Raw genomic sequence first — 27,128 nt, forward strand, 5'->3', positions numbered from 1 at the left:
GGACAGGAGCACTCTCCTTCCAAAATCTCCCCTCCCCCTCACCTGCGGCACCCAAGGCTGGTGCTAGGAAAAATTAGAAACAGAGATTCCCCATCTTTTCTGCCTTGAGAACTCCCGAGTGTGAGAGTGTGTGTGTATTATTGTGTGCATGTTATTTTGTGTGTGCACGGTGCTCTATATGTGGCGTTGTGTGCATATTTTATGTGTATGTATGCATAGCGCTGTGTGTATGTGGTATTTTGTGTATATTTTGTGGGCAGTATTTTGTGCGGGATTATGTGTGCATGTTTTATGGATGTGCAGAGTACATGTGTATGTAGTATAATGTACATGTTTTTGTGTGAGCACGATGCTCTGTGTTTGGTTTTGTGTGCGTGCATGATAGTGTATATGTGTGGTATTGTGTGCATGCTTTGTGTATGTGTGCATGGTAGTGTATATGTGTGGTATTGTGTGCATTTTGTGTGTGTGCCTGGTAGTGTGCACGTGTGGTATTGTGTGCATTGTGTGTGTGTGTGCATGGTAGTGTGTATGTGTAGTATTGTGTGCATGCTTTATGTGTGTGTGCATGGTAGTGTGTATGTGTGGTATTGTGTGCATTTTGTGTGTGTATGGTAGTATGTGAGTATTGTGTGCATGTTTTGTGTGTGTGTGCATGGTAGTGTGTATGTGTGGTATTGTGTGCATTTTGTGTGTGTATGGTAGTATGTGAGTATTGTGTGCATGTTTTGTGTGTGTGTGCATGGTAGTGTGTATGTGTGTGCATGTTTTGTGTGTGTGTGCATGGTAGTGTATATGTGTAGTATTGTGTGCATGCTTTATGTGTGTGTGCATGGTAGTGGGTATGTGTGGTACTGCATACATGTTGTGTGTGTGTGTATATGGTGCTTTGTGTGTGTTTGTGTAAGAAGCCAGTGTTTCCATTAGTATTTAATAGACACTGCTACCCTTTGGCTATGGTTTGAGTGTGCCCCCCAGGGTCATGTGCTGGAAGCTTGACTCCAGCCTGGTGATGCTGAACTAGAGAACTTTCGAGGGGAGAGGCCTAGCAGAAGGTAACTGGGGCGTGCTACCTTGGGAGGAATTAATGCTGCCTCTGGGACTGGGCTAGAGCTCTCAAGAACGGCTTGTTCTAGAGCAAGCTCTACTGTCTGGGCCGCTGCCTTACCACTGCAGGTGCTCCCAACCAAGCTCTGACAACATCCAGAGCATCTTGCTGTGGCCCAGGGGCCTTCAGCAAGCTGAGAACAGGCCAGCGCCATCCTCGCCCAGCCCCAGAACTGTGAGCTGCAGAGATAAATAGAGCCATGGCTTTACAGGTCACTCAGCCTCTGGTTATAGCAACACAGAACAGGCTAAGACAGGCAGCGACTATAGAGCTCGACTAAGACTTTTCAAGTGCTGTGGACTCAGCAGTAAATAAGGCAGAGAGAAGACCGTAATACAAAGATGCTTCGGAAGCATGCAGCGACCCTCATTAGCCACAGAGTTTGCATTCATCTGCTAACCCCAAAATCAATACTCCAAAGTCAGTGACTTCATAACCCCAAAGTCAAGGCAGCGCCCTCGCAGCTATTCTTGAATATTTGCAGAAGAGCCCCAAATAAGAGTGACCTGACACACACGTCCCCAGCTGCGGTGGGACACGGGGACGGGACGCTCCGCGTTCTCGTTCCCGCGCTCAGCACTCCCGTTTACGCTGTGTGCACAAGGGCTCGGTTCAGCACCGCACTCTCCACATTTTTGGCTTTTTGTTGGTGGTTTCTCCATTTCAAATAACCACCAACTGTGAACGGAGGTGCTGTGTAGTGCTTCCTAAGTGCGAGAAAGCGGTGATGTGCTTTACGAAGATCAATGTGGTGGAGAATAGGCGTGAGTCACAACACCAATGGCCATGAGTTTAATGTTAACGAATCAATAATGTATATTAAATAATGTGGAACCTATACATCGAACCACACAAACAGGACATGTACTGACCAGTCGACAAAAGTGTTGTGACCAGTGGCTCACAAGAATCTCACCCCAGATCTATCTTAGACGCAACGATTCTATATTTATCGATTATGCCAACCACAGATAATGAGAATTAACTGTAATTGCTATGAAGTGCCACGAAGAAAGTAAAATAAAGGGCTACGAGAGAGACAGTGAATGTTGTCCCTAGGCAGTCAGGACAGGCCCTTCTGTGAAGGCGACATTGGTGCTGAATCAGGGATTAGTGGAAGAAGGCAGCCATGGGAGGTGCTAGAGAAAGAGTGTCCCACGTGGTGGCTGGACTGAAATCCTCACGTGCTCAGGGGCTCAGGAAACAGAAAGGACTGTGGCCAGAGCAGAGAACTGGGGAGGAAGGTGAGAGAAGATGGATTTGGGGCGGTGGGCTGGCTCAAGACCTTTGCGGGCTACAGAGAGGGACTTGCATTTTTTTTGTCAAACTGGACATCAGGAGAGGGTCGGGAATGGCTTGGTCCCTGAGGTCAGGGCACATCCCGTGAGGGCCAGAGGGCTGCGGTGCAGGGTCCGCTTCAGGGTCTCAGTGAGGGGCACGCGTGGCTGGCCCCGGGTGACATTCGCAGAGCTGGACGCCCAGCAGAAAGCTGGCCAGTGGCCCTGAGCAGCAGGCTGGGGGACCGGGCTGTGATGTGGCCGCGTGTGCCCGTGGAGAGGTGTGCAGCTGAGTTTCCACTGGCCCTGCACCCAGGCTCCCGGCAGTGGGGTTGCTGCCAGCACTGCCCGCCCTAGCCTGCGGTCACTTGTTGTGCTACAGCAGCACGAAGCCAACCCCAGGGAAACCTCTGCACCCAGAGACACTCCAGAGCTGAGATTCCAGTTCTGCGAAATAAATCATGGGCTTCAGCCTCCCCCTCCTGGGCCTGTCCCTGCCTCTCCCAGGAAGACTTCCCTGTTTCCCCAGAGGCTGCCTCTCATCCCTGGGCTCCACAGGCCACTGATGTCCGGGAGAGCCCTCCCTGGCAACCATCTGTCCAGAGGGAGCCCAGGGATTCTCCACGCCAGTGCCACGCCCAGCAGAGTCAAGCACCACACCGGTGCCATGGCGATGCCACCGGCCAGCCTTTCCCTGCTCTGTAACCATGGGAATGTGCGCAGCACTGCGGGCTGCTCACGCAAAGCCTGGGAGAAAGGGAGGGAGGAAGGCTTCCAGGCCCTGACCTGCTCCCAGGGAAGCCTGTCTGTGGACTTGGGCTCTGTCCACCACCTTTACCCCTAAGGAGGGGTGGCAGCAGGTCAAAGGCCACACAGCCCCCCCCCACAAATGTGCAGCATCACATCTGGGAGAGGACTGGCACCCAGGGGAAGGCAGGGTAGGAAAGGGGGAAGGGAACTCCAGCTGATAATTCTAGCAAAGGGGGGGTGGCCATCTGCGTGCAAGTGGAAAGCTCTGGCCAGCCCAGATGTTTGCTATCATAGAGGCAAGACAGCAGCCTGCCGGGCCGTTCCATCGCCCCTGCAGCTGGAAGCCGGGGCCTCCTAACGGGAAGGACACAGAGACAGAGATTGCTACAGAGCCAGCCCTAGAACACCGTTCACAGGAAGCGGTTTCGAGGGGTGAGCCGGCAGGCTGCCCAAACCTAGTTTCCTGTGGGTTTCTAAAACCTGGGTCTGCCCCAAACCTGCCTGTTTCTACGGATTCCAGGGGCCTGGCTTCCAGCTGCCCCCCAAAGTCCAAGGGCGACACTCACAGGACTGCTGGACTGGATTCAGAGGGACCTGAGGCGGGGGCCAGGGCCACCTCTCTATGGCCCCTGCCGTACCCAGGCTTCCCTCCCACCCTGGCCCGCCCTCCTTGCTCCTTGGAACCCCCAAGCCTGTCCAGGTCATCACTGACTGGCCGTGGGGTCCCTGCCCTCCTTCACTCCAGGGACCTCTTCCCCTCTAATGGTCCCTCGCCTCTAATGGAGTCCAGCACCACCCTGTCCTCCTCAGCACCCAGATCCCCTCCCATCGACCCCTGCGCCCAAGGTCCCAGGATCCCCCACCTTCTTACAAAGACCTCCAGGCCTCCCTGTCCCTGCCTTGGGAGCCAGCCCACCACAAAGCCAGCTCTGCCCTCTCCAAGCACATTGTCCACCAGAGAAATTCCTGCTACTGGGCTCGCACACACTGGGGCGGAGCTGGGCCGCCAGCACCGCTTGACCACTGCCCCATAAGTCTGGCCACTTGTCCCGCCTCCTTCAACCTCTACCATCTCGGATCCCCTTGGCACCTGCCTGTTGCTGGTAGACCAGGGGCCTTGCCTTCTCTGCCAGCCCCCAGCCCTACCCACTTGCTATCCCCTGCCACCCCCTGGGGCCCCCACTGAGGGTCTGCTGTGCCTGCCTCCCCAGGGAGCCACTCCTTTGGCCACCCCACTCCCCACCCTTCAGCAGCTCCACCTTGGCCTGAGCGTTTAATGAGCCGTCCATCTTCCTGCAACCAAGGAAGCTGCGCCAGGCTGGACCCCTCATTCCTGCCCTCCCTGCCAGAAGGACTTCAGCCAGGAGCTGAGGCATTCCTGTTCCCCTTCCCCGTGGCCAGTCCCTGTCCCTGCACCCTGGTGTGTGGCTCCAGTGTGTCCGCTGTCAGGGAGCTCTCGCCGGAGCCGGGCTGCCGGACCCAGGCTCAGCTCGCCTCCAGCCTGGCCAGCAAAGGCCGCTCAGCGCGCTCCAGCTCTGCGGCCTCTCTCTCTCCGTGGCTCTGTTTATACCGCATCCCACGCTCACTGGCTTCCCTCCCACCTCCCCGCTGCTCCTTCGGAGCCTTCCAGGGACTCCTGTTCCTGCGTGGATGAGATGTCTGGCTCCCTCTGACTCAGGCCGAGCTCCTCCATAGCTCGCTCCCCACCTGGTGGTCACTTACGCGCCTTTGGGCTTGAACACCATCAGTACTCCACCAGCCCACGAGTGCATGAGTGCTGCCAACCCAGCCCTCATCTCAGCTCCAGCTGCTGCCTGGCACCCCAGGGACATGCCCAAGGTAGCTGCTGCTCTGCCCCCGAAACTTCTCCTTTCCACCTCTGTGCGGCCCAGAAAGCCCTGAAGTGCATCTTTACCTCACACATTAGCTCCGCACTCTTTGGACACCTTTTCAATCTGGCCTTCTCTTTTGAACCTTCATCACCCTAGTCCAAACCTCTGCTCCCACTTCACATACCGTCTAGAGAGATATGCAAACATAAGCCTCGTTGTGGTTCGCGCTCCCCACACCCCCGCAGCATGACTTCCCCAGCCCTGTGTGACCCGGGTGCTGCCCAGCCCCTTGGGGTGCCAGGCCGTCCTCGCCGCTTCTCACTGGGATCCAGATACCACCGGAGCTTAGCTTTAGCTCTCCGGGTGCCAGTCTTTCCTACTTCAGGGCCTTTGGTTTAACTGGGCTTCTCCAACCTGTGGCTTGAATCTTAGCTTAGGTATTAGATATCTCTTCCTCTATAAGCTGCCGACTCCTTCCTCCTCCTCTTCCTCCTCCTCCTCCTCCCCCTCTTCCTCCTCCTCCTCCCCCTCCTCCTCCTTCTTCTCTTCTTCCTCCTCCTCCTCATCCTCCTCCTCTTCTTCCTCCTCCTCCTCCTCATCATCTTCTTCCTCCTCCACCTCTTCATCCTCATCATCATCATCCTCCTCATCATCATCCTCTTCTTCCTCTTCCTCCTCCTCATCATCATCCTCTTCTTCCTCCTCCTCTTCCTCCTCATCATCCTCTTCTTCCTCCTCCCCTCCTCCTCATCCTCATCATCTTCTTCCTCCTCCTCCTCCTCTTCCTCTTCCTACTTTTCCTTTTTCTTCTTCTCCCAGACTAGGTTGGTCCCCCAGATATTTGTTCTCTCAACCCTTGACTCGCCCTCTGTGTACCAATAGCCATCACGAGGCTCGCTCGAGCGGCAGGTTTGTCCCCTGCATTACACCCCTGCATGTATTCGGAATGTTCCTCCCGTGTGCAAGGAGCTCGCCATAGCCCGGGACCCGCCTGAGGTGGAGGTCGGAGCTCGCTGTCTCGGACGGCGCAGGGACAGCATGGCAGCCAGCAGCAGCTCCGTGAGTTGCTGCCAGGTGGAGTCAACCGTTTGGCAAGCGTGATGGTGGAGGAGTTTGGCTTTTTAGGACAGCCGTGTGGTGTTGCTGGCATTCTGCACTAGTGTGAGCGGATGTGTCTGTGACCGAAAGTGGTGGTGTGGGGACTTCGTCACAGCAGTTCTGGCTGCGCTACCTCCACACGGAGCTCTGGCCCTCCTGAGATGGGAGCAGCAATGGCACTGACCGTGTCCTGCAGAGCTGGAACTCTCCACAGAGAGCCCTGGCTGGTACCCTCTGGACTAATCAGGCATCTCTAGAAACACAGGATATACTATTCTAATATATGTTCAGGAGCCGTCAAGGCAAGCTTCCTGGAGAAGGCAACTGGGCTGGGAGGTAAAATACTTACACTCTAAAAGGATATGGGTTTATTTGTTTTTGTTTGTTTGTTTGTTTTAGTGATGCTAGGGGTGGAACCCAGGGCCTCACGTATACTAGGAAAATTCTCTATCATTGAGCTTCATCCTCAAGCATAAAAAGAGAATTATTATTTGATATTGGCTCACGCAGTTACAGAGGCTGGGAAGTGAATTGCTAGACATCCTCAAAGGCCTAAATGGTATATTCAAGTCCCAGGAACTGGGCATCGGGGACAGAAGGTTGATGCCCCAGTTCATCCAACCCTTCCCCGCCTCTGTTCTATCCCAGCCTGGGACAGGTTGGCCGGTGCCCACCCAGATTAGGAAGCCCCATCACCTCACTCCGTCTACAAATCTGGATGCTGCTGTCTTCCAGAGCCGCACTCACAGGCACACTCAGTCAAACAGCAGCGCATCCCGTGGACCGGCCACATTGACACATAAAATTGACCTCACTCTCCCTAGTCAGACCCCAAGCCCAGGAGCAGGCGACCCCCCCAGCAGTTTTGCACTTCCAGACTTGAGCAAGGCACCTGTCACCTAAGCAAGGACTTGGTAAACACCCTATGAAGGGGCAGATAACCCAGCAGACCCAGAGCCTGCCGGAATGAATGCCAGGAGAGACCTGGGAGAAGAAGGGGCCGCCCTGCTGGCCCCTTCCTGCCTGCGATGCTCCTGAACTGAGATCAGCCACTCTTCTTCCTGCCCAGCCCGCGCTGGCAGGGGCCCTAAGGTTACAGCCCAGCCCAAGCCCCTCCTCCAGGAGGCCTTCCCTGGCCACTCCTAACCTCATCCCATCCTCTGGGTCCCACACCCCAAGGTCTGCAGCCCCACAGGCCTGTTCTTACATCAGGATTAAATCTGGGGACCTTCCAAACACCTCTGAGGCTCTCCAGGGACAGAGCAGCCCCTCATTTTCTCTCCCCTCCCTTCTGTCCATGTGGAGTAGCCCAGCAGCACAGTAGGGAAGCCGGAATCCTTCCTTCCTCCCCTTTGGGCAATTGCTTCCAGGACCTGTCGCAGGCCCGCGAGGTTAACTGTGGCCTCTTACACAGAGACTCCATGGGACACTGGTCCCCTGGTCTCTGTTCTCACTCTTCTTACTCAAAACTAGGGATATGGAGGGCGAGGCTTGGGATACCCCGTTAGTCCTTGTCTTCTAGGACCCTCCTGTCCCTGCCACGCTGGCCAAACCAGCAGACCCTCTTGCACTAGCTCCTTAGATTCCGGGTCCATCTCCCGCACAGGACCGTATCCAGGAAACACGTCAGCCCAGCCCCGGAGCGTCGCCGCAGCCGAGCTGCCACCTGGTGGCCAATGAGAGCATTGCTCTTATCCGCTGGCCTCCTAGCCAGCCAGCCAGTGTCCAGCGTCCTTTCTGAAAATCCCTGACATCCCACTGACCAGATCCCTCCTGGTACAGGCGGAGAAGCCCAGGCCAGCACCCTGTGCCAGACATCTCCCCCATCCTCGGATCCTCATCAGGAAAGAAACTGGAGAAGCGGCAGGAATTTGGAGCTCTAGGTGAAACGGAGAGGGAGCAAGAGGCAGCCTTGCAGTCTAGATGAACTCTGTAGGGGAAGGATGGACAATTCACAAAAAGAGAGCTTCCGGCCGGGCGTGGTGGCGCACGCTTGTAATCCCCGCGCTTGGGAGGCGGAGACAGGAGGATCGCGCTGGTTCGCAGCCAGCCTCGCTGGCTTAAGAGAACCTGTTTCCAAATAAAAAAAATACAAAATAGGTTTGGGAGTGTAGCCCGGAGGTAGAAGGGCTTCCAGGAACCAGCGCTGCTAACACTAACTAAACACTAGCACTAACTAGCCACTACCTAGCCAGTAACTAACACTAGCTTTTACCCAGCACTCACTAGCACTGACCTCTAACTGCAAACACAGCCACTAACCACTCATTAGCAACTAACATTAACACCAACCCAGCTAACACTAACCACTGTGCTAACACCTTTAACAGCGCCGCTGACATCATTTGAAACTCAGAACCAAAGATGGTTTTAATGGTGGCGATGCAGACAAACTATCATGCTTGCACTGTCTGTATGCAAGAATTCACTAGAACCACTTACCTCGAAAGCCCAGGTATCAGAAGAGGGGCATTTGCATTGCCTCAAAGATTCTAGGTCTAGGAGAATTTATTCTGAAAGTCTAGAAGTTTATTCTGAACTTTTCTCTTTGAGGTGTAAATAAAGACTTGTATGCAAGAAAATTTATGATCACGGCTATTTACTTAAATATTGGGAGAAAACTTGACCAATAGAAGGTGTGTTCAATTATTACTGGATAAGTAAAGATAATTATATAGACCTTGCAAATTCTGTAGCAGAAAACAAATACCTGCAAGGGTTCTGCAGCAAAATCATGTGGGGAGAGGGTTACTGGGGATTGAACTCGGGCATTCTACCTCCAAGCTACAGTCCCAAGTCCTATTTTATTTTTCATTTTTTATTATATACATATATATATATTGGTGGTACTGGGGTTCCTGGAAACCCTTCTACCTCTGGGCTACACTCCCAGACCTATTTTATACTTTTTAAAAATTTGGAAACAGGGTCTCTTAAGCCAGGGTGGCTGGCTTCGAACCTGCAAAATCCTCCTGTCTCCGCCTCCCAAGCGCGGGTATTACAAGCGTGCGCTGCCACGCCCGGCTTATTTTTTATTTTGAAAGAGAATCTCACTAAGATACTGAAGGCTTGCTAAGTTGTTGAGGCTAATTGTTGAGTCTAACCTCAAACCTGCAATTCTCCTGTCTCAGCCTTTCCAGGTACTGGGATTACAGGTGTGCACCACTGTGCCTGGCTACTCTTTTTTTGTTTTTTTGAAATAACAGTTTTATTGAGATATAATTCACACACAATGAAATTTTCCCTTCTATAGTGTATGATTCTTTGATTTATTTTTGTATATTCACAGAACTTGCAACCATCACTATTATCTAATTTTAGAAAATTTTATCACTTCAAAAAGAAACTTCATCCCATTAGCGGCCATTCCCTATTTCCCTCTGCCCCAGCCGCTGACAACCAATCATCTACTTTCTGTTTCTGTAACTGGCCTATTCTGGACATTTCATATAAATGGAATCATATGATGTATAGCTTTTGGATTGACTTTCACTTAGCACAGCCTCTCTAGGGTCACACATGTTGCATGTATTGGTACTCCACTCCTCTTTACTATGGAATTAACAGTCCATTGTGTGGATACACCACATTTTTTTAGTCATTGGCCAATGGATAATTGGTTGTCTATTGGGAATAATGATTTTCTGGATACTCATATACACATTTTTTTTGCATAGAAATGTTTGCAACTTTCTAGTATATATATCTGGAAGTGAATTCGCTGGATAACTCAAGGTTTGGCTTTCTGAAGAACTGTCAATTGTGTGTGTGTGTGTGTGTGTGGTACTGAGGATGGAACCCAGGGGCATTCTACCTCTGAGCTGCACCCCCAGTCCTGTTTTATTCTTTATTTTGAAACCGGGTCTCACTGAGTTTCAGAGGGCCTCACTAAGCAGCTGAGGCTGTTCACGAACCGTGATCCTCTGGTCTCAGCCTCCAGAACTGCCAGGTTTTTTTTTTGTTGTTGTTGTTTTTGCTTTTTTGTTTTTTGTTTTTTTGTTTTGGTAGTACTGGGGTTCCTGGAAGCCCTTCTACCTCCGGGCTACACTCCCAGACCTATTTTATATTTTTGAAACAGGGTCTCTTACGCCAGCGCGGCTGGCTTCGAACCTGCGCGATCCTCCTGTCTCTGCCTCCCAAGCGCGGGGATTACAAGCGTGCCCACCACGCCCGGCTCAGAACTGCCAGTTTTTACCCAAGCAGCTGACCACTTTACACCCACAGCAGCAATGCGTGACATGTGAGTTTCTCCATCTCATTACCCACACTTGGCATTGGCTATTTTTTCCATCTTTGCCATCCCCACAGACATGAAACAGCTTCTCGTTGTGGAATGGATTTGCATTTTCCTAATGACGGGCGATATTAAACACTCTTCCATGTGCAGAGTGACCACTTGTATGCCATGCACGTTAATTCTGAACATAAAATCGAGAGGCAGACTTACAAATATCTGATGGTGGCAGGATGTTTTAAAACTGAAGAGATTAAAAATCAAAACTTTCGGGAAACACATAAAAATGTCCATGGTGAATGCCTTGGGGTGTAAAATTATGGCTGATTTATCTTTTCTTTTCCAGTCCCCTGTGTGCCTCTCGTGCCTTTGAGGATCGCGAAGGAAGGAATGCACAATGGGCTGTCCGACCGCGCCCACCTTGACTTTCACCCTCAACCAGGCAGGTGCCAGGCAGCTGGTCATCAGGGGCAATGATGGGACCTCAGACTTCACCTGCTGCACCTCCCTCCAAAGGGGGCCTCGTGAACGAGGGCGAGGACGCCCATCAACCTCCTCCACACATACACGTGGGTGCCAGCATCCTGGCCCTTCCTCGCAGTGCAGCCCAGAGACAAGAAGCCCAAGGCAAGGGGCAGGGCAGGGCACATGGTCATCCCCAGTGGGCAGAGGCTGGACGGGGAGATCTGGACTCACAAGTTGAGGGGAAGAGGATTTGGGCAGGGAAGGCTGGTGTGGTGAATAAAGGCTTCCCGGAGGTAGAGCTGGGTTCTGGGGGACAGATCTGCCGTGGGTGACTGAGAGAGTTCATTCCGACTTGTAGAGTGTCCATTTCTGTCTGTTCTCTGGGCTGAGATCTCTCCACTCTAATCAGCCAACACACAGGTCCCCACGGACAGCGCCCTGGATTCTTTCTGCTCCCTCCTGCCAGAGAGGAGGGCAGAAGAGAGAGGGGCCATGCGGATGCCCTCGCTGGGTGGGAGGCCAGGCAGCAGGCTGGGGCACATGACAGGAAGGACTGAGGAGAGAAGGCCTGGGGAGGAGGCGTCTGCACCCCAGATAAGAGCAGGAAAGACCGGGGAGATTTCCAGAACAAACCCAAGAGGCTAACGGGTGCTAGGAGATGCTCACATTTGTTAGATGTGGGGGAAATGCAAATGAGGACAATATGCTGCCACCACGCGCCCATTTGGCATGCAGACATTTCCACGCCGGCTAACGCCAACTGTTTGGGGGCTGTGGGGATCTGCTGGCGGAGGGAGCGCTGATTTTCAGGAGCACGATCTGCCAGGGCTGAGTCACCTTGAGGAGAGGCCTGACAGATGCCCAACGTCTCTGCTCCCTGGTGTGCGTCCCAGAGAAAGGCTCGCTCCCACAGGTCCACAAAGGGACCGACAGGTGGACGCTCACCCGGAGAGACGGGGACAGGTAAGTAGCCCGTGAGCCCCGGCACCGCGTGGCACCACGCACAGTCTGAACAGGGGGCCAGATGCACACCTGGCAGCGGGGGGATCTCCGAAAAGCACAACACTGCGTTGGAAACATTAGAAGCAGGAGGCGGCAGATGACTGCGCGCATTTATGTAAATTCACAACGCAGACAGCAAACACTCCGTATTTCACAAGACACAGAGAAACACAAAGCTTCACATTAAACACGTCAGCTTGTTTGCCCAGGCCGGGAGGAGGGAGTGGGAGTGGAGGTGGAGACAAAGGAGAATACATTTCAAAAATTAATAAAACATAAGTATAATCGCAGAGACAAATGAGGACGGTGCGGCCGGAACTGCGCAGGAAGCTCCTGCGAAGCCGGGCCGCTCTGCCCTCCAGAGGCACGCTCACTCATTCAAACACCCATGCATCCGCGTGAGGACAAGTTTATTGGCTCCTCTGGACCTTGGGTGACAGCCCCAGACCCGAGGAAGGGGACCTGCTTGGAACAGACACAGAACTAAGAAAGTGAGATACTGACACCGGGGACCTAAAGAGAGTTGATGCAGAGGTGGGGAGGGCTGCCTGCCCTCCCCCACCAGAGCTTGGTGTGGCCGGGCTGGGGCCCCGGGCCTTCCCACTTCTCCAGAGGGTGGGGGTACTGCTGCAGATGCCCAGCTTCAGGTGTGGGTCCAGGTGCGGAGCGTGCCGTGGCCCACCTAGCAGGTAGATGTCAGCATCTTCGCCCCCGAGCAGGAAGGCCTTGTCCACCCAGCACAGGGTCTCCGGGCTGGCAGCAGCTCCGGGTCGTGGCCATGCCACTTCCGGGAGATCTCGGTCCTCACCTCCAGGGAAAAGAGAGAAGACGTTAGGGAGGCCCAATGGTGGCCCAACTCCTCCTGCCCAGGGAGACCCCAGGTCACAGGAGAGCCCAGGCCCAGAAGCAGGCACAGGGCAGGAGAAAGCTGCTTCCTCTTTCCCCCGAGCGCTCTGGTGCTCACTTTCTTGCGCTCCTGGCCAAATAATGGTTCCAAATAACGACTCCACCCACCCAGGAAGACTTCCACGACCCCCGGCTCTGGGGTTCAATTCTGCAAGCTCAGATGCGGCCACTGAGAATCTGTCCCAAGGACCCAGTTGAAGACCCAGAGGTCACAGACTCATCAGAGGGGCCGCGCCTGGGGCTGGGGCGGCCTGTGTGCACCTGCACAGCTCCACTGGCCGCCAGGGGCAGAGGGAGCTGAGTGACCTGACCCAGCCTAGTGGGCTGTAATGAAGGACAGAGGGAGACAGCGTTCTGATCACACGAAGATGATCTTTCCAGAAAGCACTATAGACAGGCAGTGAGCTCCCCATCGCCATGGGTATGTAACCACTTGGTGTCCGACACTGCTTCCTGAGACAGATACCTTTATGACTGTCCGTGGGAACTCCTCTCCTTTCCCACCTGCCTCAGCTGAGGCTACTCCTCACCCCTCCCAGGGTTTTCTAGGGCCCATGACCAGCTAATCCCACACACTGCGGGCCTGGGTCTGCATTCCAGAAACCGGAAAAGGCTGCATGAGGCTCGGAGAGCCTGGTTGGGAGCAAGAGAGTCCAGGGACAGACGTGGCGGATGGTCAGCGGGAGCCCTTCTTTGGGGAGGGTGGCTGGCACCTGCAGCCAGTCTCCATGTGAGGCTGAGCCCAGGGCAAAGCCGTGACCACCAGGGGGCACGCCGACCTGTCCGCAGCGCTCACAGGCGCCTGGGCATTGCTCTCCGCCAAATCCTCCCACCGCTCTCCCTAGAGCAGGCTGGCGGGTCCTAAAGGGAAAGCCCCGGGGCCTCCTGGGGCCCATGTCCCTCTGACCCTGCCATCTTTAGGCTACTCCTCGTGAGTGGCAGCGCCACCCAGTCGGCCTGCTCGTGTCTATCCCTGCTTCTGATTGGCCCAGACTCTGCCTCCTTCCTCTGACCCAGCTCTGCTCTGCACCATCCTCCGGTCTCTGGATCTGACTCTGCTCCCCTAGTTGTCGGCATGGCTCCCTTTGCCCTCCCGTCTTTGTTTCCTCTGTCTCCCCCCAGCTGCCATACTCCCTCCTCCACTCTCCCTGGTCCCCCTCCTGCTGAGTGGGTACTAGAACTTGGCTCAGTCCAGAGGAGGGATAGGCACAAACATGAAGGATTCAGGTTCAGCTTGATCCGGGAGCTCAAGACGGACAAAAAAGCATGAGCGTCAAGGATCACAGTCGTCAGCCAGAGCTGGCAGGGGAGGGAGCCGTAGGAGGCAGCCGGCCGAGCTCAAGGAGCAAAAGAGAAGAGAGGTGGCCGGGAGAGGCGCGTACCTCTTGGTTGAGGAAGCAGTAGAGGACGGCAACGATGAAGCCCTGTGGAGTCAAAAAGGAAGGACTCCGTAAGAACAGGTGGCCTGGCCTCAAAAAAGCCAGTCTTTCTAGTACCTTCTCCCCACTGTCCCCAGGCTGTGGCATGGGCCAGCTCTTTGTGAAAAAAAGGAATTTAGATAGGTTCATCACATACTATTTGTCAGGTATGTTGTCTCATAAGGGTGTAGATATTAGCCCCATCTCCTTCCTCTCTTTATTTCTGCATCCTTCATTTATAAGCACATTTTCTGGCATGTAAGAGGTACTCAGTGAAAGTTCACTAGATAAGATGAGCAGGTTGTTGGTTGGCTGGATGGGATGAGATGAAATGGATGGATGGATGGATGGATGGATGGATGGATGGATGGATGGATGGATGGATGACTGGATGGATGGCTGGATGGCTGGATGGATAGATGGATGGATGGATGATTGGATGGATGGATGGATGGATGGATGGATGGATGGATGGATGGATGACTGGATGGATGGCTGGATGACTGTATGGATAGATGGATGGATGGATGATTGGATGGATGGATGGATGGATGGATGGATGGATGGATGGATGACTGGATGGATGGATGGATGGATGGATGGATGGATCAATGGATGGATGGGTAGATGGGTAAAGGGTGGGTGGATGGGTGAGTGGATGGATGAATGGTAAATGGATGATGTTTAGATGGGTGAATGGATGATCTGTTGGGGGTAGATGGGTGTGTGGGTTGTTAAATGAATAGGAAGTAGAAGGATGGATAGAAGATGGCTGGACACATGGATAGTTGCGTAGATGGATGAATAATCATAGCCCTCACCCTTCCATGAAAGTAGCCAAGGCTTCCTGACCAAGCACTTGGGAGGAGAGAGAGAGCCTGTGGGGCCTCACCTGGAAGGAGCCCAGCCCAAGCTCAAGGGGGAGGCGAATGCCCAGGCCAGTATCATCAGGCAGGAAGTTAAAGATGATGTAGTGAATTCCAAACAGTGGGATGAGAAGAAGTGTCGATTTGGAGAGACGCCTGCAGGGAAGACAGATCCCAGGCTCCTAAGCCTGGAACTGGACACTCTAGTATGCCCTGGCCACTCACACAGCCCAGTCTCCCATGGTCCCTGAGCAGCCGCTGTCATGGAAAACCCCATCCTCCCTCAAGCCTGGCCTTCCTCACCTTGGGGCTCTGGATTCTTCTGTGCTCTCTGCCCAGTGCTCTTACCCCAATTTATCCCCAAGTCTATGCATCCTTCCAAGTCTAGTTCAAACACCACTTCCTCCAGGAGGTGTTCCCTGGTGCCCCCCTTCCCCGTCTAGAACAGAGCTCATCTCCAGTCCCCAGAGAAACCAACCCCAGCACTCGTCAGCCTCTTCCACATGCTAACTGGCTGTTTGGAGCCCTGTGGTGTATCTCCTGGAGGGCAGGGACCAGATCTCCACATCTATTCTCCTCGGGACATGGGGAGAAGATGGGGCGGGGCTCACAAATGCTGGATAAGAAAGAGCCACCCTGGAATCCCCTCTGAACCCCTGCCCCACAGCCACACAAACACACAGAGTACCAATACTGAGCCTGGGTGTGGAGGCTGCCCTGTGCTGGCTCCAGCTTCCTCAGCAGGATCCGGACGATATTGAGGAAAAGCCCAAAGTTCACCTAGAAATGAGATACAATAAGAGAGGGTAAGGGTCAGGGGCCAGCCTGACAGCTGGGAGTGCAGAACCCCCAAGCCTTGAAACAGGGACCTGTGGGTTGATGGATGCCCAGATCCCTGCTCCAGAACCCCCGAGCTGGAGGCTTGGAGCTCCCACATGTGGACTTCAGAGGTCAGGGGAGGGCTCAGGTCCACTCTCTGTCCAGCCCCAGGAGTCCAGGTGGCAGGGAGGCTCAGCCCCTCTGCCTCAAGCAGGTGTCCTTCACTTTGTACTGTTGCAAAGCTGGGGACGTCCACACACTGGGGGGGGGTGCACGCGGAGCCATCCTCGGTGCCTCGTGTTAGGGTGGGATCCGGGGGTGCTCAGCGCTCAGGCCTCATCTCCTCCCCACCTGGCGCCCCACAGTAAAGGACCGGCACCCGCCGCACCAGCGCTTGGAGACCAAGCTGGAGTCCTGAGGCCCGGGTTGAACCAATGGGATCCGCCCGCCAGCAGGGACAGCTGCCCAGATCTCCAGTGTGGGGCGAGCCAGGACTGGGCTCCCTGCTCCTGCCTGGTGGACCCAGAGAGGCTGGCGGGACAAAGCATGGACTCTAGCTCCTGGACTGACCCCCACGGAGAGAAGGATGGGCCCTTTGATGATCCACCAGTAGGGGGAGCTGTCGACTAGATCCCAGCACCTGGGGAGAAGACAGGCAGGGCTGACTGGCGCCCCTTGTTTGCAGTAACCCAGGCCCCCTCTCCTCTTGGCGGCTTTCACCCTCTTCCCTCTGTCCCCATTCTCTTTCTCAGCTACACAGGGAAGGTCCAGGGCAGGCTAGGCTAGGTCCTTCTCACCACCGACAGCACTACAGGATGACCTTCTAGAACCCCCCTGGCGGTCCCGCCCTTCTCAGCCCACCTCCCAGCTCCTCTGAGCCCCCACATCTCTGACAGTCTGGGCCTCTTCTGCAGGGCCCCTGCCCTACTGTGCTAGCTGCTGCCCATCTGCCTGCCTCCCACCCCCAGTGCCGGGACTTCCTCCTCCTCCCCACAGCCCAGGGGGCAGCTGTGGTATCTGGCAGTGGATCCCACTCGCAGAGCCCAGGCAGGATGGTCGTGGCAGGAAGGCCCCTTAGACTCACGCTGTGTCCTCAAAGGCCAGCTTACAGCCCACCCAGATGCCGGTGCAGAGCACAGGGATCCCTGTGGGGTGCAGAGGAGACTCCGGTCAGGGGCTCCGCATCCTGGGCTCTGCAAACCGCCCCACCTTTCACCGCCTGTGCCAGCCACAGGGAACGGGCTCTCCACCCCATGGTGTGGCGTCCAGCCCATTTCTCCCCTCTCTGGGCTGTAAGCCCCCCCCCACAGCGAGGGGAAGGGACTTCGTGGCGTTCACTGGACCTACCCAGCCTTCTGCCTCCCACCCCTGCCAGAAGTGCTCACCCCAGCCAGCGAGAACCAGCCAGCAGAATGCAGTCCTCGGGCTGGGGGACGCAGAGGCCAGGAGGCAGCTCAGGTAGACAGCCTCCGCCAGCAGCCAGCTGAAGTTGCTCATGGTGGCGAAGTGGGAGGTGGCCACAGACACCTTGCACAGGACCTGGGGGTGGGAACCAGGCGCTTCGGAGCTGGGACCCCCATCGCAGCCCCCAGCCAAGTCTCCATGCCCCACTGAAACCCTGACCCTCCAGGCTCCCTTAGGCTGGTATCTGACTCCTCAGGCTTCCCAGGGGATCTGTTAGTTGTACAAATCTCATTCCTTTGCTTTTCATCTGGAAGAGCCCCAGTACCTACCCCTGGCCTTGTCAAACAGTTAAATGGAAACTGCATGAGAACCGCTGGTCCTGCTGTATTTTCCCATTTCATGGCCACCTGTCTTCCCTGAGGTGAATCACACCCCCAGAGTCGTTACCATGGATCAAGTTCCCACACACAGTGCCCACCTGCAAGCTCACACAGTGCCCACCTGCAAGCTCACACAATGCACACACACCTGCATTCGATGCACCCACACCTGCATTTGGTGCACACACACCTGCATTCGGTGCACACACCTGCATTCAATGCACACACACCTGCATTCGATGCACACACCTGCATTCGATGCACACACACCTGCATTCGATGCACACACCTGCATTCGATGCACACACCTGCATTCAATGCACCTACATCCGCATTTGATGCAGCCACACCTGCATTCAGTGCATACATACTTGCATTTGATAGACACACACCTGCATTCGATGCACCCACACCTGCATTCAGTGCACACACACCTGCATTTGTGACCTGCTCCCCGGCCAGGGTAAGAGCAGCAGGCCTCTGAGCGCTGAAGGCCCAGCCCCTCACCATGCAGCGAGGCGACCTTGCCAGTTGCCCCTCTTACAGGATGGGGTTAAAGTGATGCTCTCCATCTTCAAGTCGTTTTGAAGATTAAAGAAGATAATATATGCAAAGCACTTAGTGCACTGCCCAGCACATGATAAGTGCTGGATGCATTCAATTATTAATTCTTTCCTTAATTAATTCGGGTCATTTGGTGTTTGTTCGTCATCTCCTCTGCTCATCCCCCTGGCACTATTAGAGGACCTCCCTGCCCCCTGGCTTCTCTCCCCAGCTGCCTCGCCCGCCCCGCCTCAGCCCCTCCCCAGGGCTCCAGGTCTGGGCCCTGGCTCTGAGAATGTGTTCACCTGGTCCCTCCATGTGACAGGTCGTCCCCAGGTCTCCTGCTGCTGACCCAGCTCCAAAGCCACTTCTTCCCTGAGGCACCCTCTCATTCTCTCCCAGTCTCAGCCTCCCCCACCCGGTAGTGTTGCATTGTGTCCCGAGTGGGGTGTGTGTGGAAGGAGCCCCAGCTCTGTCTGGCCTTGCACACACGTCCAGCCGCAGACAGAAGGGGAGGTGTGAGTGAGAGGAGGCAAGCGAGGTGGGCACAGGAAAACACGGTCTAGGTTGGAATCGCAACACCTGCTGGCTGGCAAGGGCTACAGAAGGAGTGGAGGGCACAGGCGGAGAGGGCAGGACTGGCACCAGGTCCCCAGGCTGGGAGGCAGGGCTGGAGCTGGGGGCGGGACGGGGGGCTCTCCCTGCTCCTTAATCGGCTGTAAGAAGGAGCCCAAGGAACAGGACGGGAAGGCAGGTGTGCCGGGCCCTGATCTGACCCCTGCCCCCGCCGAGTGGCCTCAACCCTGGTCTTTACAGTGGAGAAGCTGCAGTGGTCAGTGGTGTCGCCATGGAAGAGGGTGGCATCCTTCAGGAACACAGCTCCCGCCTTGAGGATAAAGGTGACGAACAGCTGGGTGTGGATGTAGTTCCGGGGACAGTGGAGCCTCCTGGAGGAGACAGGAGAGATGAGGAGCAGGAGGCCAGGTGGGCAGGGCACTCTGTCCAGGGCTTCGGTTACAGAGGCCTCGCTGGGCTGGGCTGGGCTGGGCTGGGCTGGGCTGGGCTGCGCTGGGCTGGGCTGCGCTGGGCTGCGCTGGGCTGCCTGGGCTGGGCGGGAGGCAAACTGAATCAGCGCAGTTCAGAGGAACTCCGTGCTGCTGAATGGGGCTGAACTTGGAGTTTCAGCCTTGCAGGTTTGAGGACCAACCATTGCCCTGGATATAGATGTGGGAGCAGAGGGAGCTTTGGTCTGGGGAATGGAGGCAGAAACAGCAAGGACCTGCCCGTGGGAGTGCCTGCAAGACCAGAGACATCCTCTGAGACAGAGAGCAGCATAGGCCCTGCGTGCACTCAGACTTTGAAGGCTGGAGAGCCATTAAAACAGACAATGTCTGACAATTCCGTACAGGAGGCAAAGAGGACATTTGGAAGCAGGTGAGAGCTAGGCTTCAAGCTTTGTCAGAAGTAAATACACTGAGAAAAGAGGGAGGTGTTTGGTCCACACAGATGGACTCTACCTGAGCCAATGAGTAATCCCGGTGTGTTATGAAGAGATGGTTCACACGTTGGGGGAAAGGGAAGGGAAGGTTAGAGATGGATTTGGTGCCCAGATCTGGGAACCTCCTGACTTCAGACAGTGAATCAGACTTGATCCCCTGGGCCCCCCGGGAGACAACCAAGTTTCTTGAATAGGTGTTAGCGAACCTGAGAGCGACCAGGATGGCGATGGCCAGGCAGAGCGCTACAATAGAGACGCTGTGGCCCGTGGTGTAGATGATCTTCACCGTGGAGAAGTAAGTGGTCTGGAAAGGGGAGGGGCAGGAGTCAGCCTCAGCCTTTGGGAATGGGAGGCTGGGCCACCCGCCACGGGGGCACAGAGGTGTCCATGGTACCACAGCAAGCACCTCTGTGCATCCAGGAAGGCGCCTCCTGGCAGCCTGTCTCCCACCTGCCCCGCTGGGGAGGGATGGAGTTGCTTAGCACGCACTATCCTCTAGAGGTGGGAAGAGGTAACAGCAGGAAGCCCTCTTTCCTGAGGAATGATAAAATCCCAGGAGGAAATCCGGGTTTCTTGACGCCCAGCTTGTGCACCAGCTTGGGAACACAGTGTCTGACTACAGGCGGGGAAAAGCTCTTTCTAGCCCAAGCGTCTGGAGCCATCAGGGTCCCTCCTGGCCCCCAGAGATGGCGGGTGTAGGCAAGGGGAGGGAGGAGGGCCCCATCTCAGTTCTCCAGTCCCTCTCTGATTCAGTCCTATATTTATCTGAAAAGTGGTCGCACTCAGGGATCATGGGGGAGAGATGGGCTGGTGAGCTTGGAAGCACCTGGCAGAGCTTTTCTTTCCTCTAGATCCACTCGATGGTCCCCGCCTGGAGGCCTGGGCACTGAAAGGCTCTCCGAGGACCTGGAAGCCCACACATCTCCCACCCTGCCCTCTGCCCCCACCCCCTTCAAGAAAGTGGCCCAGGTGTCACCCACCCTTAGCAAATTAGCAAGTGTCCCCCTCTGCCAGATACCTCCTGGCTTGCTGCTGGACAACTGCTGTCATTAATATTCCAACTGATAGCTCTGGGAACAGAGGCTGCCACCCAGCTGTGCAGTCCATCACCCACCCAAACCTCCATGGTGCCCCCTCCTCCTAGATGCTCCGAACTCCTACCTCTTCAGCCAGCAGCTCCAGGGGCACCGGGCACGCCACTGGGTAAGGCGGGAAGGGATCAGACCATCCTGTGTTGGTGCAGTCCCGCTTCACAGCCCCTGGGAGGCAAGCAATGGATTATGCGCTCCTCCCCTCTCCTAGGAGGGAGGAAGAGCCCTGCACCATCAGATGCCCCTGGTAGGATTTGCACAGGCAGTCTGTGGCTATAGAGAGGGTGTGCTCCCCAGAGAGGCCTGGGTTCCAGGTCCGAGCTATGGGGGACTCACCCTGGGCCCTTCCTCTAAGACCTCCAAGTCTCCCTCTGTTAATCAGAAAGAACCACCCCTTGGAGAGGCAAAGTGGTGAGTTAGACCCACAGCGTCCCAAGGGCAGTAGGAAAGAAAGCAGACTCTCTCTCTGCCACTGGAGGGACCGTCCACCTCAGATACTCTTTCTCCTTCCTCTGCCTTGCAGCATCTCCTGATCACAACCGGAGAACAGCTGCTGGCTCCAGGTCCAACACTGCCTCAATCCACTCTCTGATCCTCCCCTGTTAGTGTCTTGTTCTTATTCAGCAGTTCGGGGGTAAGGGTTGATGGGTTTGCCCAGGGTCATGCCAGAAGAGGGGAGGCTGGCATTTAAATCCAGCTCTGCCTGCCCCCCAACACCAGCAATGCGTCCATCCCTCCCCACCCCAAGCCTCCTCTCCCCACCACCAACCCAGGCCCTTACCAGGCTCTGAGCCAAACTGAGAGAAGAAAGGTGGGCAGGGAAGTGTGGCCCACTCGCCAGAGCCCGCCGCCGGCCAACACAGCAGCCCATCCCAGGTCCTCGGGCAGCCTGTGGGGAGAGACGGGAACTCGGGGTGGCCAGCCCCAGGGAATGGCTGGCCCAGCGCTTTGCATGGCAGGGCTGGAGAAGCAATGGAATCAGGGACCCCTCCCCAGCCCCATACTCAGGAGGGAGCTGTTGGGCGGCTCCTCTGTTGCCTGCAGACACGCGCTCTCATGCTCTCTCAGCTGGGTGATGAGCTCACATTCTGGGTGCACGTGGCCCAGAACCTGCGGGAAAGAATTAACAGGTAGAGCTCAGCCGCTGGGTGCCGTGACCCAAATGATCTCAAGGGGAGAGAGAGATGTTTCTGGGCCCTGATCTTAAATACAGACCTGCTCACATTACTTACTTTGTGTATGATGAATGTTCAGATATATTAAAGGAAGAAAGAAAGGGAAGGAGGGACAGGTAGAGGTCTGGATGAACGGTTCCTCTTTCCATCCTGTGCAAGTCAGTTCTGAGACATGTTAAACAGAATGCTTCCAAAGATGTCATAGCAGTGGCCAGCTCGGCCCTGCAGTGGCCGTCCCGCCATCCCCACGGCATGCCCCCAGCTCTGAGCTGATGCCCACTGGAAGCAATTCTGCATAGACTATCCTGGAAGGCAGAATAACGGCACCCAGAGAAGTCCATGACCCAATCTCTGGAACCTGTGAACACACGATTTGCATGACCAAAAGGCCCTGAAGATGTGATCGAGTGAAGGCTCTTAAGATGAGAAGCTGTCCCTGGTCATCTGAGTGGCCTCATAAGATCACAGGGTCTCATAAGAGAGGGCAGGAGGTCAGAGTCAGAGAAGAAGATGTGAGGATGGGGAGGTGAGATTGAAAGAAGCTACAGCGCCTCACTGCTGGCTTTGAAGATGAAGGAAGGGGCCATAAGTCAAAGAAAAGGCCACAGAATGGGTTCTTCACAGTCTCCAGAAGAATGCAGCCTGCCAGTACCTCCATTCAGCCCACCAAAAGCCTCTGGACTTTCACCTCGGTCTCTGGCTCTGATTTTAGGGATACTCAGGCAAGGATACCCAGGCAGATGGTTAGATTAGTAAGTGAGAGAGTTATGGATGAATGATTGAGTATGTGGATTGGTATATGACTGAGGCAAGAGGAAAATCAGTGGGGGGGGTGGATGGATGGATGGATCGATCGATTGAAGGATCGATGGATGGATCAATGGATGGATAGATCGGTGGATGGATCAATGGATGGATCGAAGGATGGATGGTTCAGTGGATCAATGGATGGGTCAATAGATCAGTTGACCTACCTGGCTGGCTGTCTTGCAAGCTAGTATAATGGATAAGTGTGTATACAGAGAGACAGAGATGGATGGATGGGTGGATGGGTGGATGGGTGAGGGCACTGAGCTAGGTGGGTGGGTGGTTTGATGACTAGATGGATGGAAGGATAATTGCCTCCATGAGTGGCAGAGCACTGATGAAGGATGACGGTTTTAGGAGCTCCAGGGAATACTCTTTGGAGGCTGAGGAACAAGTTGTTTTTCTGGAGATCGAGCAGTGCCAGGAACATGCAGATCTGTGGTGGACCGAGGACCTGGCGTTTCCACAAGCTCTCTAGAGAGTGGGATCGACGCAGGAATTCCCAACACTTCTCTTCCCACTGCCCCAAACTGGAGGTAAGTGAAGCTTGAGTATCCAGCAGGCCAGAGCCCCAGCAGCTCCGAGCGACTTTCCTTGCAGCGTGTCACCTGCAGCGCTTAGGGGCTGCCGTCTGTCCTTCCTGCTCTCCTCTGCAAGCTCTGGCCCTTCTGCCCTCTTCTCAGGGTCTGTATGAGGAACCACTAAGGCCATATGAACCAAAACCCTGGCCAGCGACCGCCCACTCAGAGGACAGACAGACGAGGTTCTCTCTAGCAGACAGACTGCTAGATTCTCATCAGAAGCACTGCCAAATTCTCTCCCTAAGAGAGATAGCAAACTGACAAGCTCAACTAGTGACCAGGGATGTGTGGTTCCAGGGCCAGCTGTCAGGTGAATGAGATGGGGCTGGAAAGATGGCCACTCCAAGAGCTGTCCCAATGCCCCTGCTGAATCACCTCTACTCACATACTGGTCCCCGCCCACTCGTGAGGGGAGAGTCCGTTGCCTGGTCACCCTGATCTCACCATTGGTGGCCACGGCTCATCGAGGCTCATAGGGACTGGGACCCATGCCAGGAGACAATGATTTAATTCCAGCCCTGCACTGGGTTCCCTGCTAAAAATAAGGCTTTTACCGTAGGCTGCACACAGATAAGAGGAAGGTAACATTCCTCACCTGGATAAGGCCAATAGTGGAATGTACCCAGACTGCATCCCTCTGTCCAGCCCTTGACAAATCAGATCCCACCCAAAGCATAGCCTTGGGGGACGGGTGTAATTTTCTCTTTCTGTGAAAGAGACAAGGGAGACTGGGGAAGGGGAGAAGCTTGCCCTGGGTCACATCGCTAGTTATATAATATAGTTCCAGGATTCAATCCCAAAGCCCGCATGCCTAGGCTCAGGCACCGTGAGGTGTGGAGGGGCGCAGTCCCCTGACAAGGCAGTAGAGGAGGAGGACCTCAGTCCACGTGGTGGCCCACCCAGTACCCGGTAACTGTCCTCCTGGTCTCTGTTGTCACTGGTGGTGACTTGGGAAATCTTGGGAATCAGCACATGAAGGAAGTCCTCTCTCCTGTTACCCCATTCCCTATCATCCCAGGCCACGGGGCAATCACTGGTCACCAAAAGCTTCTGCAGCCTGGGTGTCATAGGAGGAAGAAGAATCCCCTAAATGTCAGGACAGGACAACTGGTATTCACTGACTTCTGGGGGCTCAGTCTGCTCCTGGCCATACCCTCTTTCAAGGAATTAGCCAAGCTGGAGGGTGGCCAGAAGGGATCCAGGAGGGTAGGGAGGGCTGGGATCTTCCCCAGGGAGGCACATGATGAAGAGGGGGTATGCCTTGCCCAGAGAAGATGCAGGCTTGGGGTACAAAGGGAGGACCTGCAATTGCTTTCTCATTTCAGGGTGGTCAGGGTCTCTGTGCCCCCAAGAGAGAACATCCAGGCCCTGGGTGACCAAGAGGGAGGCAGGCAATGCTCAGCCCCAGGGAAGACACACTGACAGTCAGAGCAGCTGCCTGGGGAAGGGGAAGCCGCTTGCTTGGTAGGAAAGGACTCTAAGGTGGGACAGTTTGGTCCCCGGTGGGTTCCCAGTGCCCCAGGTTCCTAGATCTGGAGCCCACAGGGAGAGGAAGGAGGGTCCAAACTGGCTACTCACCACTCCTAAGGGGCTCAGCAAGCAGAGGACGCAGGCACCCCACATCCAGCCGTCCATGGCTGGGGCTCCCTCAGGCAGCCTCCTCTGGTTGGGTCACTTCTCTCCCCACTGTCCCTGCTGTCACAGCATGGCTGCTTCTCCTTCCCAGACGGCTGTTTGCATAGGCACGAGCCAGCTGAATATTCACCAGGATTGCGGCACAGCTTGTAGTGTAGGCTCAGCCCTGGCCCCGCACAGGACTCCATGTCCTCAGCAGGGAAGGGGCCCCAAGCCCTAGCCCCACCCCTCCCTCTCTGTCTCTAAGTCTGACAGCAAGGGCCCATAGAGTTACAGCCATAGAACAAGTCTCCCTCCACTTGTTCAATAGTGTGTGTGCGTGTGTGCGTGCCTGCTGTGTGTGTGTGTGTGTGTGTGTGTGTGTGTGTGTGTGTGTGTGTGTGTGTTGGAGGTGGAACCCAGGGGCACTCTACCTCCAAGCTACATCCCCAGCCCTATTTATTTTAAAGAGGGTCTCACTAAGTTGCTGAGGCTGGTCTTGGACCTGGATCCACCTGTCCCAGCTCCCAAGTATCGGGATTACAGTCAAATGCCACCACGCCTGGCCGACGGTTCAGTACTGTTTCTTGTGTTCCTCCCTGAGCCTGGCTCTCTGGTGGCCTGTGCTGGACAACCCTTTCCCTGCCCAAAGATACCTCAGAAAATAGGAAAAAGAGCTGGGCCTGCCATCTGCACGCTCCCAAATTGGTGTGTACGAGCCTCATCTGTGGGGTTGGAGGTAAGCTTGGAATTCAGGGGCCCAGCGGAGGAGGGGCAGGTGGAAGTTTGGGCTGGTGGGTTGGAAGGAGCTTTAAAAAGCAAGTGTGATCACTCAGCACTGGCAAGACGGGCCAAGAATATATGACAGGACCTGACTTCTTTACCTAGCACTGGCACCAGGCTGGATGGTGGGATGGCGTCTGTAGATGTCAAAGCTCCTGACTAATGTGGGGTTTATCAAAGTCTCCCCAAAAATCTGCATGGCAAGAAGGGATGATGAGGTGGATAGGATGTCTTGCAAAGGGCTGGGCCATCTCCGGGAGAGCAAGATGGCTCTACCAGCAGCAGAAATATGAAGAGTTACATGTAGCCGGGCGTGGTGGCGCACGCTTGTAATCCCAGCATTCAGCATTCGGGAGGCTGATACAGGAGGATCACGGTTCGCGGACAGCCTCAGCTACTTAGTGAGGCCCTTTGCAACTCAGTGAGACCCTGTTTAAAAATAAAGAATAAAAAATAGGGCTGGGGGTGTAGCTTGGAGGTAGAATGCCCCTGGGTTCCACCCCCAGTTCCAAAAAAAAAAAAAAAAAAAAAGACTTACATGTTCCCACTCCCATTATTTTGAACATTCATTACCTGGTCATTTTTATTATAGTTTTAGATTTTAAAAATGCAAGATCTCCATTGGCCAGGCTAAAGACAATGTTCTAAATGAAGACTGGGTCTTGCGCAAACTTTTGGAATTCAAAACCAGTTTCATCTTTTTTTGTTTTTTGTTTTGTTGTTGTTGTTGTTGTTTTGGGGTTTTTTTGGGTTTTTTTGGTGGTACTGGGGGTGGAACCCAGGGGCTTTCTACCTCCAGGCTATACTCCCAGACCTGTTTTATATTTTATTTGGAAACAGGGTCTCACTAAGTAGCCGAGGCTGGCTTCGAACCTGTGCGATCCTCCTGTCTCAGCCTCCCAAGCGCGGGGATGACAAGCGTGCGCCACCGCGCCCGGCTCAGTTTCATCTTTGAAGGTCCCTATCATTCCCGGAGCCCGTGGGTTCTGGTGACTGCGCAGTTCACTCACAGAGGTGCTGGGCTGCACGCTGGGGACACCAGGTATGTTTACAGCGGATGTATGTCATGAATGTGGAAGGCGCCTCGCCTCCGCTAAGTCCCAGCTGGATTAGGCATTGTCTGACATCAGCAGAGCTTTGTTTTTCTACTTTTATTCGCTGTCAACAACACGTTGAAAATATTTTGCAAAGAAAATGTGAAGCACTCCAAGCCCCAGAGCCCCCGGTCTGCTTTGTGTTTTGATGAGCTCAACCACGCAGGGTGCAGGAGAGTGACCACGCTGAGCCCGCACGTCTTCATGGAGAAGCAGAGCTGCCGGCCGGCTGGGTGAGGAATCGCGGGCTGGGACAGCGTGGCTCAAAGGGAAGCCTAGAACCTTTTGTCCCTCGGCTTCAGAGAGGCAGCTGCACCAGGAAGAATATTAAGATTAATCACTGTTGATAGCAATATCATTAGCATTAATGATGGCTAATAGTT

The 27,128-nt window shown here is 54.8% G+C and overlaps 1 protein-coding gene across 1 annotated transcript; it reads right to left on the reverse strand.

Moving 5' to 3' along the window:
• Window positions 1–12,448: 12,448 nt before the first annotated feature.
• GHRHR (growth hormone releasing hormone receptor) lies at window positions 12,449–24,889 on the reverse strand (the record flags this gene model as incomplete). The annotated part of the gene is made up of 13 exons (XM_080701402.1): window positions 12,449–12,574; window positions 14,055–14,096; window positions 14,983–15,112; window positions 15,645–15,736; window positions 16,346–16,415; window positions 16,860–16,920; window positions 17,161–17,314; window positions 18,917–19,049; window positions 19,807–19,904; window positions 20,762–20,859; window positions 21,473–21,580; window positions 21,696–21,801; window positions 24,833–24,889. 13 exons carry the CDS (start codon window positions 24,887–24,889, stop codon window positions 12,449–12,451), a joined length of 1,275 nt encoding a protein of 424 aa, XP_080557528.1.
• Window positions 24,890–27,128: the final 2,239 nt, after the last annotated feature.

The sequence above is a fragment of the Muscardinus avellanarius genome (assembly GCF_963383645.1).
Source record: "Muscardinus avellanarius genome assembly, chromosome: 9".
NCBI lineage: Eukaryota > Metazoa > Chordata > Mammalia > Rodentia > Gliridae > Muscardinus > Muscardinus avellanarius.